Genomic DNA, 14,884 nt, shown 5'->3' on the forward strand with positions numbered 1-14,884 from the left:
GTATAAAGTGTGTAGACTTTACAGGAAGACAGACCATAATCTTGGTGCCAACACTGACTGGGCTGCATGACTTCTGAAATCCTCCTAGGCCTTTTGCTTCAGTTTCCCCATCTTTAAGACAACAATAATTAAACCTATCATACAGGCTTGTTGTGAGGATTAAATGAAATTATATGTTAAATATTTCAGCTGGGCACCTGGCACAATGTAAATATGTGCAGCCAACAGCCCCTCCCCAGTCAAAAGCAATATATCTTGAGCATGGTCTATGGGTAAACTTGTGTGAATATTTATGTTTCCTAAAAAAGTCAGAATTTGAAATGTCAATGGCAGAAGCAGCCCACCTAAAAGGATTCCTAAGTCATCTCCCTCTGTTGCCCAGGCTGGTTTCGAACTCCTGGCCACTTTTATTAAAGACTTAGGGTTTTGAAACACAAATAGGCTTCTTTGAAAGTAGACTGTAATACCCACTTTGTTCATTTCTCTGACCCTGAATACAAAACTGTTACACCCACAAATATGATAGAGCAGCAACTATAGAAAATTGATAAAAACAAAACAAATAGCTATTGGCTTAAACCATACAAATACACTTTTCTAATAATATGGCGTATTATTATTAATCCAACTTGCTCAGGACTGTTCTGCCTTAAGCCTATTGTCATAATTATTAATAGCATCCCCCTTTTAATATCAAAAGCATTTTTGTTTGGATAATAAATTACATGGTCACACAAAATCCAGATTCCTAAAATAAGAAAAATGTTGATAAATCCATTCATGAAATCATGACGACGTAAGAATAGGCACAAACTGAGTTAATAAAATGAAACATTACTAGGCAAAGGAGCAGAGCTTGACATTCAAAATAAATATTAAAACAGATGTACATGAAAGGTGGCTGACTCCACCTGAATAAAGACAACAATGACGGTGAATCACTGTTATGATTCAACAAAATCATATTTCAGACCAGAATTTCTATACTACATTTTTTGGTTTTCACTAGCTTCTAAGAGAAATAAATATACTTGCAACAGAAGAAATAAAGTTGTAAAACAAAAGTTAAAGCACTGGTACCTTGCTCCTGGAGTCTCCTAACAGCTGTAGGCAGGAAAATATTGGAGGATGGGGAAAAAGCATAGAGAATTATGTCAGAAGCATATGTAGGGATTGCTCTTGCAACACAAGTGTACAGCAAAACATATCTTAGCAAACCAAAAATACAGGTTAGCAAGCGTTTCATATCAAGCGAATAATAATAAAGAATGCTTTCAAAATGGCATTTCCTAATCCTCCTCCATGTCTCACAAGACCTTCTGGTAACTTGCTGTAACTCTTTGCTAAAACTTTTCCCATATTGGTGAGGCAAATCTCTAAGGTCACCATTAATTCTACTATCTATTCCTCTGAGACATTCTGTCTGGCGCCGTGGTGTCTATTCAGTGAGGCAAAGATTCTGTACCATTTCTGTGTTTTCTCTTCAGAAGCAGGTCACTTGAAGAGACTAAACAGTTTGGACAAAAAGCAACAAGGGCAGCATGAATCTAATGGGAGCTAGAGCTCAGAGAAAAGCTCAAGTCAAGTTAAGCCAAAGCTCAAACTCTCAAGTCCTATTCTGCCTCCTAGAACTTTATACACAGTCCCTTATGCAGTTCTTTAAAGAACTAAGAAATTCCCCTGCCTTAAGCGGAAGTCTCAACTAAGGGTTTCACATCCATCATTTCCCACCCCTTTGACCTCCACTTCCCAGGGTCTCTGAACGAGTAAGATACAGATTCTAAATGCTGCAACTTGGAAGGACAAACAGCTTCAGATAATTCTGTTCCAGCTCTTGACTCTTACCAAGCCATGGTTAGAGCAGTTATCCTGAACTCTAGCACCTGCCGGAAAACAAGTCTTTCTATACATAAGGCTGAGGAATACAGGTGGCCAGGCAGCTTGCCTACAGGAAAAGCATTATTAGAGCAGCAAACTGCTCACAGACACTTGTCAAAGAACCTGACTGAGCAGGAATAAATGAGGGCAAGACAAGAAGGAATGAAAACTGGAATCACCATAGCCATAAACTATAAAATGTTGATCTGACAAAACATGGCTGGATTAAAAACTTCAGAGTCTGAAAGCAGGATATTACATACTTTTTTCCCTTAAAAGAGAATAAATCTTAAAACATCAAGAGCAAGGCCAGTGATCAGACAGTTCTAAAGAACATCCATTTCAAATGCTGAGCACATAAACCAGAATATGCAAGAGACTTGTGACTAGCTGAAATGCATCTTTAAAAAGCAATCTGACCACAAGCTGATTCTACTAAGGAACTTTTTGGTATAACCAAAAAAATTAAAAGATCCATGATCATTTATGTTTTTCAGATATTACACTATAATGATGCAAAAACATATTCCACCATTGCTTCACATCCTCAAAGATTTAGGAAAAACAACATAAAATCAAACAGACAAGATAATAGAATAAATGCAAGATTTTCAAACCTCAAACTCTATTACCTATTATAATAATAATATGTCTAGGTTATGCCATCAAAGTCTGTAAAGCAATAGAAGCAACAGAATGGAAAAAAGGAAATGCCAGAAAAAAAAAAAAACATGGTTAAAAAGAAAAAAAGAAGCCCAATGACATCTGAGAAGTCCAGGGTCATCAAAAGCTCCTTGATACTGAAGAGCACAGATAAGAAATACTTGACGCTAATATTTTCTGTAAAGTCCATTTTCACTTATATGTGTGCAGAGGTAAAAGTTTAAGGAGCAAACAATAACAATATAAATTTACCCAACATTAACACAATTTTAAAGAGTGTCAAAGATGATTTAACAACCTGATTTGGGGGCAATTTCCTGTTAAGACAGAGAGAAATGCAGATGAGTATTTCAAAAAGACTCTGTGTACATACATACTGTGCCTCTTACCAAAGCATCGGCAACAGCAGCTTCAAGATCTGTACTTGTGCTCAGAACTCTCATGGCATTCACAGAACCAGGTATTCTTCCTGGCTGGCCAAGCCCAAACCGATCTATTTAAAAAACAAAAGCAAAAGATGTGTCACTTTAATTCAAATTATCTCAATTCCTTGCAAGGACTACTGCCTCTTCCCACCAAGTAGACAGAAGCACTGAAAAGTCTCTAGCCAATTTTAACTACACTTGACTTGTTTACCAGTGGTAGAGGTTAAGCTGTTCACATTTAATGCTATCGTGCCACAAAGCACTGTCACTTGAAATTGTCCAAACATGGTATTTTATTATTGAAAAGTTTCTGAGATATGAGAGGGAAGCGGGAACTTATTATAAAAGGGAGCTGGGCTATGAGTTGAGTCTTTTAATCTATTTAGCTTTCCCTGTAGAGGCAAGTGGCCTTGATGTTTGGTCAAACTAATTAGAAAGCTTCATGGTTTCATAAGAGTTCTAATGCAATGTGTGGTAAAAACTTAAAATTTGAAACAAATGAATTAAATGGATTTCTGTGCAAATTTTTATTAGTGTCACTACTGTTTAACTATTGCTAAGCTCATTTAATTTTAGATACTTGTTTGTCATGATGCCTGTGTCAACAAAAATTACTTAAAAATCAATTTATTAAAATTATTTAATAATCACTAAAAAAATCTAGCACTTTCACTGAAGAACATTAAAAATTTAGATAATATTAGCATATGTTTTACCTGGGTTCCTCAAATAATTTAGAATGGCAATTTTTATACAGATAAACAAATAATAGAAAGAATCCAAAGAATTTAAAACAAATTTAGTAGTTCAAACAACTATTTTAAGCTTATTTGTGATCATGGAAATGAAAACTCACTTTTTAAAGTCCCATTAAATCAGCTGACCAACCTTCCTTAGGAAGTGCTGGAGATTAAAACTATATACTAGGAGAAAGGCAGCGTGAGTTGTATCTTCATTAAGTGTGTTGTACATTATCTACCAGTAAAAAATTTCTTATTTAAAAGTCTAATGTATAAAAACCTTTGGAAGAAAAATGTTAAGATAAAATATTTTCTCTGTGTTAACAAATAAGACATCGTTTGGACAAGCAAAATCTCTATGTTAGCTATATTCTGGAAGCAACTAGACTAAAAGGGAAGCTAATATCTATTTTACATGAACTGATCTTTCCTATAAAACAATGTATTTAAAATTTTAGATATGTAACAAGACAGTGCCTACAAAACTGGCGAACTTAAAAAGTGAATTGTTATTTAGCTTTTTTAAAATGTCAATTTCAAAACATTATACCTTCCACCACCACAGAAAGGGAGAAAAATTTAAACACTGCTAATCAATAGTTATATAGTCATGAATTTTTTAAAAAGAAACAAAAACTGTATGTTATACTATCCCCTTTTTTAATGCATTTGCTGGTCTTTCCAACTGTCATCTTAACCATTATGTTTAAAAGGTAATGTGCCATATAAACTAAAAAAGGCCATTAAAAATTACATTTATCTATATTTATCAGTTGAAATATGAAACAAGTGTAAATGTGAGATTTACTATGCACACATAGTTTTATAGATGATCTTTGTTCAAGTTTTTTTTCATTAAAAAAGGGTAGATAGTAGGAGACTTATGAGTAACAGAATGAAAGTAATTCAATTATAAGCCATTAAAAAATTACCCAGCATAAACTTAAATAAAACGAAGTCTAATAAAATTAAAAAAAAAAAATGTCATGCCAGCAATTCTTGCTCCAGGGAATATACAGATTTTTTCAGATACAAAATTAAAACTATAAGAACAATGCAATTATTCTGTGCTTCCAAGATGCATACAGCTTTGCCATACACAGTGATTATAGATCATTTGATATATATCACAGACAATTTGAATTTCAAATCTTAAGGGGAAATGTTTATCTGGATCTAAGCAAAACTATAAGCTTTATGTTTTCACCAGAGCAAAATCTGTTCCATATTCTCAAGGCTCTGAAACTATTACAAAATTTGATTTTTCCAAGAGATGAATACATATGACTGTGCTCTCAGTCTGGCCCCTAATCTTCAGGGAAATGTACATAATCAGAATATATAGGAGGCTGGGCATGGCGGCTTTGCCTGTAATTCCAGCACTTTGGGAGGCCAAGGTGGGTAAATCGCTTGAGCCCAGGAGTTTTGAGACCAGCCTGGGCAACACAGTGAAATCCCGTTTCTACAAAAACAACAAAAACTAGCTGTGTATGGTGGCATGCACCTGTAGTCCCAGCTACTTGGGGGGCTGAGGTGGGAGGATCGCTTGAGCCCAGGTAGTAGAGGTTGCAGTGACCCAAGATCACGCTACTACACTCCAAGCCTGGGCAACAGAGTGAGACCCTGTTTCAAAAACAAAAAACAAACAAACAAAAAAAGCATAGGGGGCTTCATTTAGAGGAAGAAAAGAGAAAATACCAGACTCGGTGAATTGGTAACAATTGTCACCATCAATGGTCTGCAAATTCATAGATTATGCCTTACTCAATTGAGAAAATTGTAGTCATTAGGGATTGTTAGCATATAAAAATAGTGGCAGTTAAATCTAACAAATTGATGTATTACTGTATGCTTACTGTTTGCCACTGTGGCTAACCAGTGGATGTTGAGTATTGCTAAACAGAGCTGAGAGAGCATGTTTGGGGTTTGCAGGCTACAAAGGATACCTCTGGCCTGACTTGATTACCTGAATCCTGATCTTGTTTTTCCATAAAACTTTGAGAATACACTTATTTTCATACATATGAAATTATGTATGCTATAATTTGCAGTGCTGTTAACTAAATGGTACCTTAAAAATGTGAACTTGACATCAATAACTAGCATAAATATTTGACAGTTTATTCGGAGTAAAGACTTTGGAAGGGAAAGAATCTGTTGGGTGATATCCATGCCCCCTTGCCCCACAGGAACCCTAAATAATACCTAATTTTGGTTATTTTCCTGGGGACAGAGTGGCAGGAAGGAAATTACTTCCCTGTTGTTTTAACGTAAATATGAACACTGGAGAGACGATGTTGTCAAACAGGCTATAAAGCATCTACAGCCTATTAACAGAACTATAAACATTCAATAACTTAAAAAAATTAAAGCACATTGGGGAAAAAATATGAGGTGCATACATGCCAAGTGCTAGCCGACACAGATGAAAACAAATGTTAACATGGGTGTGAAACTAGAACATATGAAGAAGCCAAGTCATGCAGTTAGCACTTGTTCACCTGACTGCCCAACAGATTCAGCAGTGGAGAGAGCACTAGTGGACCTGGAATGACGTCGAGAGGCTGCAGGTAAAAGGAATGGCAACACCCACAGGATTAACACAGAAGTACCAGAGACAGAAAATGCCACAGTCCAGAGGAAATGCAGGGACTGCTACCAACAAGGCCATGTTTTCTCATGAGAAGAAATGGTGCTGGATATGAATGGACAGCAAGTGCCAATCCCCAAACTTTACAGTGGCCAGCTGGCTCTCGCACAGCTATTAAACACACAGGCACAACAAAGGCTCTCTTAAAGGTGCTCCAAACTAAGTATGCATCAACCAACTTGGACTCCAGGGTTATAGTCACGCCATGAAGCGTCTATCAGCCAGTATGGACATATGCAACATGAAGAACAGCAGGAGTCACAGAGCACCATCTACATCCCAGAGCGGAACGGCAGTAAGACGGATTGTTAGCTCACGAGATGTTTTACCAGTATGTGATGCATATGCAACCATGCACCAAAAACAAGCATAGAAGTTCATAATGTTACTTCAACGGAAATAAAATAAAATCACAGGAAGGGGGTTCAACAGTTGGAATTCCATTTTCCCCAGTCAAAATGTTTGTTGTTCTGTTGCATGAATATCCTAATTATTATTATTACTATTGTTTTGAGACTAGGTCTCACTCTGTTGCCCAGGCTGAAGTGCAATGGCACAATAATGGCTCTCTGCAGCCTTGATTCCCCAGGCTCAAGCAGATCCGCCTGCCTCAGCCTCCCAAGTAGCAGGGACTACAGGGATGTGCCACGACATCCGGCTTTGTTTTTTTTTTTGTAGAGACGAGGTCTCCCTATGTTGCCTGGCTGGTCTCAAACTCCTGGGCTCAAGCAATCTGCCCGCCTCAGCCTTCCAAAGTGCCATATCCTAATTATTAGTACTTGTGTAATTGTTGGAATTTAGCTGTATTAAGTTTAATGATCTTCCTTGGAGAGGCAGTTACAGTACACTGGTTATGAGTACCAGCTCAGTAATGCAATTGTAAATGCTCGTTGGATCACAACTAGCCATAGGACTGACCTTGGGCAAAGTACTAAATCTATCTGTGTCTCAGTATCTTGTTTGTAAAATGGTGCTAATAATGGTTAATGGTACCTACCTCTTGGGAGTTACTGAGTGGATTAAAAGAGATTATAAAGCACTTAAACATTGGTTAGTAGTGTTGGGTGGTGCTCGTGGTGGCAGTAACAGTTAAGAGCAACCTCCAATTTACAATCTGACATTATAGTACCATTTTATTAACAAGTATTCTTAATGAGCACATTACTTCATCAATCTGAGGAAACACATGCTAAATTCTGTCCTCATGTGGAGAGAAAACAACTTTTAGAAATAATTATGAAATAAAGACTTGGTTCAACACATTAACTTATTGACTAGAGTTCCATGCAACATATGGCTTTTCCTTAACCTCAGGAAAAACAAAAGATAATATGCTTCCATTCATTACTCTGAAAAATTCACAGTGATTATACCACAGAAAATTTATAGGTTTAACAAAATAATACTGAGCAGTGCTACGTTTTATCCGTACTACTAGAGTATTCTGTATATGTTAACGCTCTCACATTCAGTCATAAAATATCAGTACCTCAAATTCTTCAATATAATTTTTAAGGTCCATGTTACTTTATGAAATGTGCATCTCTATGGTACATGCGGTACTAAATAGCAAAGATTACCTGGCAATTTTTACTGGCTTGCAAAAAAAGGAAAATATCCCTTTCTCAAGATTCACAAAAATTAAAACTAAATTGGCAAAGAATATTATAAAATTATCACTTTCCCTAAATAAGGAAGTTGGTAAAATATCTTGTGTTAAGACTGAAGCAAACTATACATTTTTGTACAAGCACATCACTATCTTGATAGTTCAGACTGAAATAGTTTTTAAGCAGTACCTGATATGTAGGTTCCTTATAAAGTGGTCCTTTGGTTCAGTTTCAACAGAATATTCTAAAAAAAATCTGTCATGCCATGAGTCCTCTGTCACATTCACAAGTTAACACCTAACACTGGAATCCAAGGTAGACCCACTTATGTGAAAGCCTAATTTACAGCAGCCCTAGAGCCCTTAATTTCCCTTAATCAAAAATTATCACCATAACCATATATACTCATACCATCAAAATGGTCCAAAACAATAAAAATGCAAACTTAAAAATATACATTCACTAGAATATAAGTACTTTCATTCTTTTTTTTGTTGTTGTTGTTAAAGAGTTGGCTACATAAGTGGATTCAAAGAAGCACTGACACACAATCTCACTAATTTCCAAAAAGGGTGGGAAGAGATTATTAAAATGAATGAGCTAAAGAAGGAACCTTCAGAGGATGTGTAGTAAGCTCCTCTGAGGACAACAACCTTCTGGGATATATCTTTGAGTTCCCAGGTCCTAACCCCAGGCCTGGAAATAAATGACTCAGAAACATCTTCTAACCCCCCACCCCAAGAAGCCTCAGAACAAGCATTTAATATATTTTCGAGGAACAGATGAAAGACACTGAATTATCCGAACTACTTCCAAATGAAGCAGGCTTGAAGTCAAACCTGAATTCAAACCCTGGATCCACCATGTAGCTGCGTGATCTTGAGAAAGTGGCTTATTCTCCCTAAGACTCTGATGATGATAATACCTGTCCCAGAGGATGAACAGCGACCACAAGGCATTATGCCTGCTGACTGCTTCAAATGGTGTGCGTACACATGAGCAATGCTGTTGTTCTTGCTGGACACAAGTTTTAGGGTTAGGTTTAACCCAAGGTGGGGAAAATCATGATACAAAAATTTTAGCTCGAAGAACTTAACTATTGCCCTGACCACAACAGAAGACATGTGCTGATGCTAGAGTTTTTGAGGACCCACAGCTTCTGCCTTGGTAGTGGCAATTACACATTTCAACATTCAGGGTTGTCACCAAGACAGCTAAACAGATCCATTTAATCAAACAATGTACAAAACAGACAAGATTCACTCAACCACTTAGAGTTCAATTAGGATCTCAATAATTCAGCACACCTTGCCTGCTCCACATGCCAGATTCCAAAGGATGCTTCCATGGACAGTATCAAAAATAACAGTACATATTTGAAAGGAAAACACTGAATTGCTTCTAAGTGACAAAATAACCAATAAAGGATTGAATTGTTTACTCATAAATAGGTTGTTCAGAAGGTCAAATAGTGAGCAAGGATGCAAAGATATACAGCCTTAATTTAAAAGGAAAAATCACCAGTTCATTCAGAAAAAAAAAAAAATTCATCACTGCCACCTCTGATTATTGAGAATTCTGCTGTAATGCTTCAGACTGCTGTGGAATAGGTGACATGCAATAGGTAAGCTGCCCCACTCAAGGGCTCATGCTAACAAGGTGGAACACCTCACAACAGGTATTGCCTCCCTAAATCACGGGGACCATCTAGCAGGGCTTTGGCATCTGGTTACCTGTTCTTTTTCAGAATCTCATAAAGGACAATGGGTCATAAAGAAATATATCTAGATTTTGATTACCGATACTGACTAGGGAAAAAAGATCAGAAGAAGTGAATAACATTAGAAGGAGCTAGGTAGAGGCAAATATTAAGACCTTATGCTTTTGATTTAACATCACTCTTTCGTAGTGACATGTATAGCTTTCAAAAGACCAGTTACATAAATACATAGTTAAAATTAACAGACTGCTGAAGTCCACAGATCCACATAATTTCAGGTTTAGGTCTAATTATTATAAAATGAGTTCTACGTTTATGCTTCTCAAGAGGAAAATGGACATCTGTACAGCACTTAACATGGCAAGCAGCCAAAAATAATTATTGAAGAATACAAAATATTCCCTTTCACAAAAGTATGTGTTGACAGATGTTACAGATGTTTTTTGGGGATCGACAGTTTATACTAGCTAAAAAGGGTTTATTATGTGTTCATTTTAGAGACGGCAGGACTATTAACTCTAAAAAGAAAACTCATTTACTTTTCTAAACATTACCGCAATTGTACTTTTGTTCCTTCTTTGAATTAAATTACATATAGACTGATCTGTAGTAAAATTAAAGATAAATTGTAAAAATTCAATGACTAAGAATAAACTTTGGATTAACTTTACTTTTAAGCAGCAACTAACTTCGGCTGAGTTTTGCCTTAGGTTAGAAATTACCACACAGATGGGCTTGCCCGAGAGCAAGTGGTCATCAATGACAACAGTACAGAGTGAAGTGGTGTTTTTTTCCTCTAATATATAAAAATTCGAAGTTGCCAAAATTCAAGCATGCAGAGGGGGACAACAAGGGGTAACTAAGGAAGAGGAAAGAAAAGAAGAAAGGATCACAGGGACAGTAGAGGAGGAAAAGCAGGTCATTCCACCTAGCAGTGTCTCGGACAAGCAGGGAAAGGAACTCTTTGCTCCTCAGCCAGCGCCTACGTGTACTCACCAAGTGGAGGAAAGCCCCGAGCAGGGCTTGTATCTCGGCTGCTCTCACGGCTGGTATCGCGGCTGCACCCCTGACTCATGCTGGGTCGAGGGATACGGCTGCTCCGTGCTAGCGTGCAGCATGAAGGGTTTCAGAGAAGGTGAACAAGTTTAATGAAGACAGAAAAACTCACAAAATGTCAGTCACATTTGGTTAATGTAATTACGACATTGTTCGCGCTGGGGAGTTCTGATGACTGAGCCACCTATCCATGCTGAGGTCTCACTGACTGATGTGACAACAGGGGAGGGTTTGGGTAAAATGTGATTATGCTCAATACCTCAGAAAGCTGTGAATTTCAGTATGAAGGTGAAATTACACCTAAATGTAAGAAGTGAAAAGAAATCTTTCCGAACAACAAACTGTCATCAGAAAATACAAGATCAAAAGCCTTTTAGAAACGATCAATTTTTATGAGTTTAGCAAACTTCTCAACAAGAGGACAAAAAACCAAAGCTGTATTCATATGCACTTGTTTCTTAGAAAGGTAACTTAATTTGGATTAACAAACAGAATAACCACACTGGTCACTGAAGTCCATGAACTTACCTAATGATAAGGAAGAGGGCTCACTGCTCCCAGGCTGGCCATCTTCACCAAGAGAAGCCATAAGAGTTGACACAACCAGAGAGAGAGCCTACCCACTCCAAGTAAGTGTGTAGATGCTTCAAACATATCCAATTCTCGAAACCAGCAGATACAAAAAGTGGGGACTGTTATCCTTTCCTTTACTGATCCCAACATTTTATCCCCGCTTTTTCTATGAAAATCCAAAAAGATCTGCCTGTGCTCTACCAAGCACCGCCACTGACCCAGTCTTTCACACTGTGTCTACAGCAAGTAGATCAATACTCTCAGTATTTGGGGAAAGATCTCTCCACTGACCTGAGAACAGCAAATAACTTTCTGATTATCTACGGATAAAGTTAATCATTCTCATGTTATAAAACACCGAGACTACAAGACAGAATTGCATGAATAGTCCAGGGTCTCATAATAACTGGGCTGTGAAGCTCAGAAAAGACTAGGATACCCTTGTTTCTCCATCTGAGAAAGTGGAAATGCATTGCTGGCAAAATACTCCAAAACAACCTTGTATACTGAATACATGTAGGTGGAATGCCTAATGTAATAGCTCATGCGGACAATATACGCTTCCATCTTGAGAGGATGGACTGGAAAAAATGTCAAGATATTTTAGAAACAATCAACTTGAATCACTGATATAAAAACAAGTATGTTTCTATACTGCAACGAGCATAGTCTATTATTTAAGAGCAAAGATTTATTATACAGCCAAAGTATAACAAGAATGTCTTATAAACCAGAATCATAACACTCCCTGATTAAAAAAAGAATACGAAAGGGAAAACTAAAGCCAACTTTCTATTGTGCTCAGCTGCTCAGTGCTAGAGTGGAACTAGACTCTGAAGGCATTTAAGTGATATCCAAATGCTTAGTACTGCTCAGGAAAAAAAAAAAAGAAAGTCAAGCGCAGGAACGTAATCTCAACAATCTAGACATAAAGGGCTTTATCGGGGTTTCACCAGAAATTCTTAAGCTCTCCTTAATTTTGCCAGAGTGATGTGAAAGCACTGAATTTTCACTCAAAGTCGTAGTGACTATTTAGTCAGCAATTCTTGATGACATTCTAAACAGCTCCTACAATGATGACAAAAGGAGATGCCAAATTAAATGCTTAAAAAACTAGGGAGCGTGTACTGGTTCTAACAATATGGACAACTTTCCTAGAATGCACACAGCAATACCACTCATCCTTAGAGAACCAATGCCAAATCTGAGTCAAAAAATGACCATTCCAGCTCCATGCTATCTCACTGGTCCAGCCACTTGGCCTCTTTGGGTCTCAAGCCTCCCATTAGGAAAACGAGGAAAAAGAACACGTCCCCTCATTTTAAATCAGCAGGTTACTGTGAGATAATGCACACACATAGGTATTTCCAAGTCCCTTGCTGAAGAGCACACGTGAAAATTTTGTTGTATTCCACTGCCCACTCCAAAACAAATAATAAAAAAGCTATAAAAGGTCTTGATAGTTGTTTAAACAAGTTCATGCTTAGTTGAGCATTTTCTTAATAGTTCTTGTCTGATTATTTCTGAATTCTTCCCAGCCCCACCCCCTTCCTTAAATTCATATACATACTAGAACAACGGGGAAAAAAAATGCTCTCTTTTTGGTCTGAGTCCGTTTCATGAAGACCATAAAAAGCATTAACAGCAGTAAACAGATATGATCTGAAATAACACTATGCATAAATTTCTTAACAAGGTTTACCCCCCTCCGGTATTTCACCCAGAGAGAGTTCTTCCACCCATTTGAGCTGATTTTCTCGTTTAACATATGGCTAGTAGCAGTATAGAGAAAAATAATTCTGTCCGTTTATGATTTTGTGAAAATATGGCCATAGTTATCCTAAACCTCAAGGGCTTTGGCATCATATACTCATCAAAGTAAATCTAGTGGTGACATCCATGGTTCAAATGTTAAATAATTTAAAATACAAGAGAAATACAAACTCACTTATACTACTACTTTGAAAGACAAATCTAAAAGGATTTAAAATAAGTATATTTATTTATTTAATTTCTTTTTTTTTTTTTTTTTTTGAGATGGAGTCTCACTCTGTCACCCAGGCTGGAGTGCAATGGCGTGATCTCGACTCACTGCAACCTCTGCCTCCTGGGTTCAAGTGATTCTCTTGTCTCAGCCTCCCGAGCAGCTGGGATTACAGGTGCACGCCGCCACGCTTGGCTAATTTTTTGTAGTTTAGTAGAGACGGGGTTTCACCATGTTGCCCAGGCTGGTCTCGAACTCCTGAGCTCAGGCAATCCACCCACCTTAGCCTCCCAAAGTGCTAGGATTACAGGTGTGAGCCACTGTGCCCGGCCTATTTTTTATTTTTGAGACAGAGTCTTCTTCTGTTGACCAGGCTGGAATTCGGTGGCACAATCTCGGCTCACTGCAACCTCCGCCTTCCAGTTTAAGTGCTTCTCCTGTCTCAGCCTCCTAAGTAGCTGGGATTACAGGCACGCACCACCACATCCAGCTAATTTTTGTATTTTTAGTAGAGATGGGGTTTTGCCATGGTGGTCAGGCTGGTCTCGAACTCCTGACCTCAAGGGATTCACCCACCTCGGCCTCCCAAAGTGCTGGGATTACAGGTGTGAGCCACTGCACCCGGCCTAAAATAAGTATATAAATGACTTTTTATAAATGGATTTATTAGGTGATCAAAACTAAAAGAAAAAAACCCACCAAAATAACTTGTCTCTTTAAGTGCCAAACTAAATGTTCTATATGAAAATATGTTAGAGAGGAGAAGGCATAAGAGGGAGAGACCAGGAAAACATACTTGTACTGTGAACTTCCTAAAAAAGCAGTATTCCTAGGTACCTCTGGGGTCTTCTGCTTACATGAAATGCTGGGAAGCCATAAGATACCCATTTGATTGGTTTACATTTCTTGATAGACACTCTACCCTACTTCAGTGTTTTAATGGTAATCTTGACTTCTACATCTTAAGGAAGGGTCCAACCAGGACTCATAAAAGCAGAATATAAGAGAATTAATAAAAACAACCAGAAGTTAAAGACATGAAATGTCTCTCTGGTCTAGACATTTTCATGTCTTGGTCTTAGACAGTAGTCTAATTTCACAGTTGAAATGAACTATTATTAATGTTTAATTATTTCAAAGTATTTTAACCAGAAAACCTTAACATTTAAAATACACACCCACAGAATGAAAGCTGCAAAAATATCAAATGTGTTTTCATAGCCTTTCTATAGAGGAGTGGGAGAAGGGAACAAGAACAAACTTCCAAAATATAATCACTATAGATACTAGTGATTTATGTGGCTTTATTGTATCTATAAAGTATTGTCTTTAAGACACACAGAAATAAAACTTAAAAATATATTTTCCTACTCGGATAGCTTATGAGGGAATAAATCACCAAGAAAAAAGAGTATCAGGGATATATTTTGCTTCTTGAATATTCAACAGGAATTACAGGCTGTTCTGCTTAAGAAAACCTAAATGCCAAAGAAGAGCCTTGGCATCAGTTTTAAAACAAATGAAAAAAGAAAATTTGTTAAGAAGTATCATTTCAAACAAAAAGGGGCATAGTTGAACCAAACAC

At 37.4% G+C, this 14,884-nt stretch overlaps 1 protein-coding gene across 24 annotated transcripts in view; it reads right to left on the bottom strand.

Annotated features, from left to right (window-relative positions):
- The window catches only part of CLASP1 (cytoplasmic linker associated protein 1), a 301,555-nt gene that overhangs the window by 70,290 nt on the left and 216,381 nt on the right, over positions 1-14,884 (bottom strand). For 9 of the 24 annotated variants that reach the window (XM_030801415.1, XM_030801412.1, XM_030801428.1 and 6 more), the window contains 4 exons: positions 10,683-10,790; positions 6,208-6,270; positions 2,931-3,034; positions 1,081-1,104 (listed from right to left, as the gene is read on the bottom strand). In XM_030801415.1, coding sequence (XP_030657275.1) covers positions 1,081-1,104; positions 2,931-3,034; positions 6,208-6,270; positions 10,683-10,790 — 299 coding nt within the window. The remainder of the gene's footprint in view (positions 1-1,080; positions 1,105-2,930; positions 3,035-6,207; positions 6,271-10,682; positions 10,791-14,884) is intronic. The other 15 variants (XM_030801422.1, XM_030801420.1, XM_030801418.1 and 12 more) reach the window with 5 other exon arrangements.

The sequence above is a fragment of the Nomascus leucogenys genome, chromosome 20, assembly GCF_006542625.1.
Source record: "Nomascus leucogenys isolate Asia chromosome 20, Asia_NLE_v1, whole genome shotgun sequence".
NCBI classification, from domain to species: Eukaryota; Metazoa; Chordata; class Mammalia; order Primates; family Hylobatidae; genus Nomascus; species Nomascus leucogenys.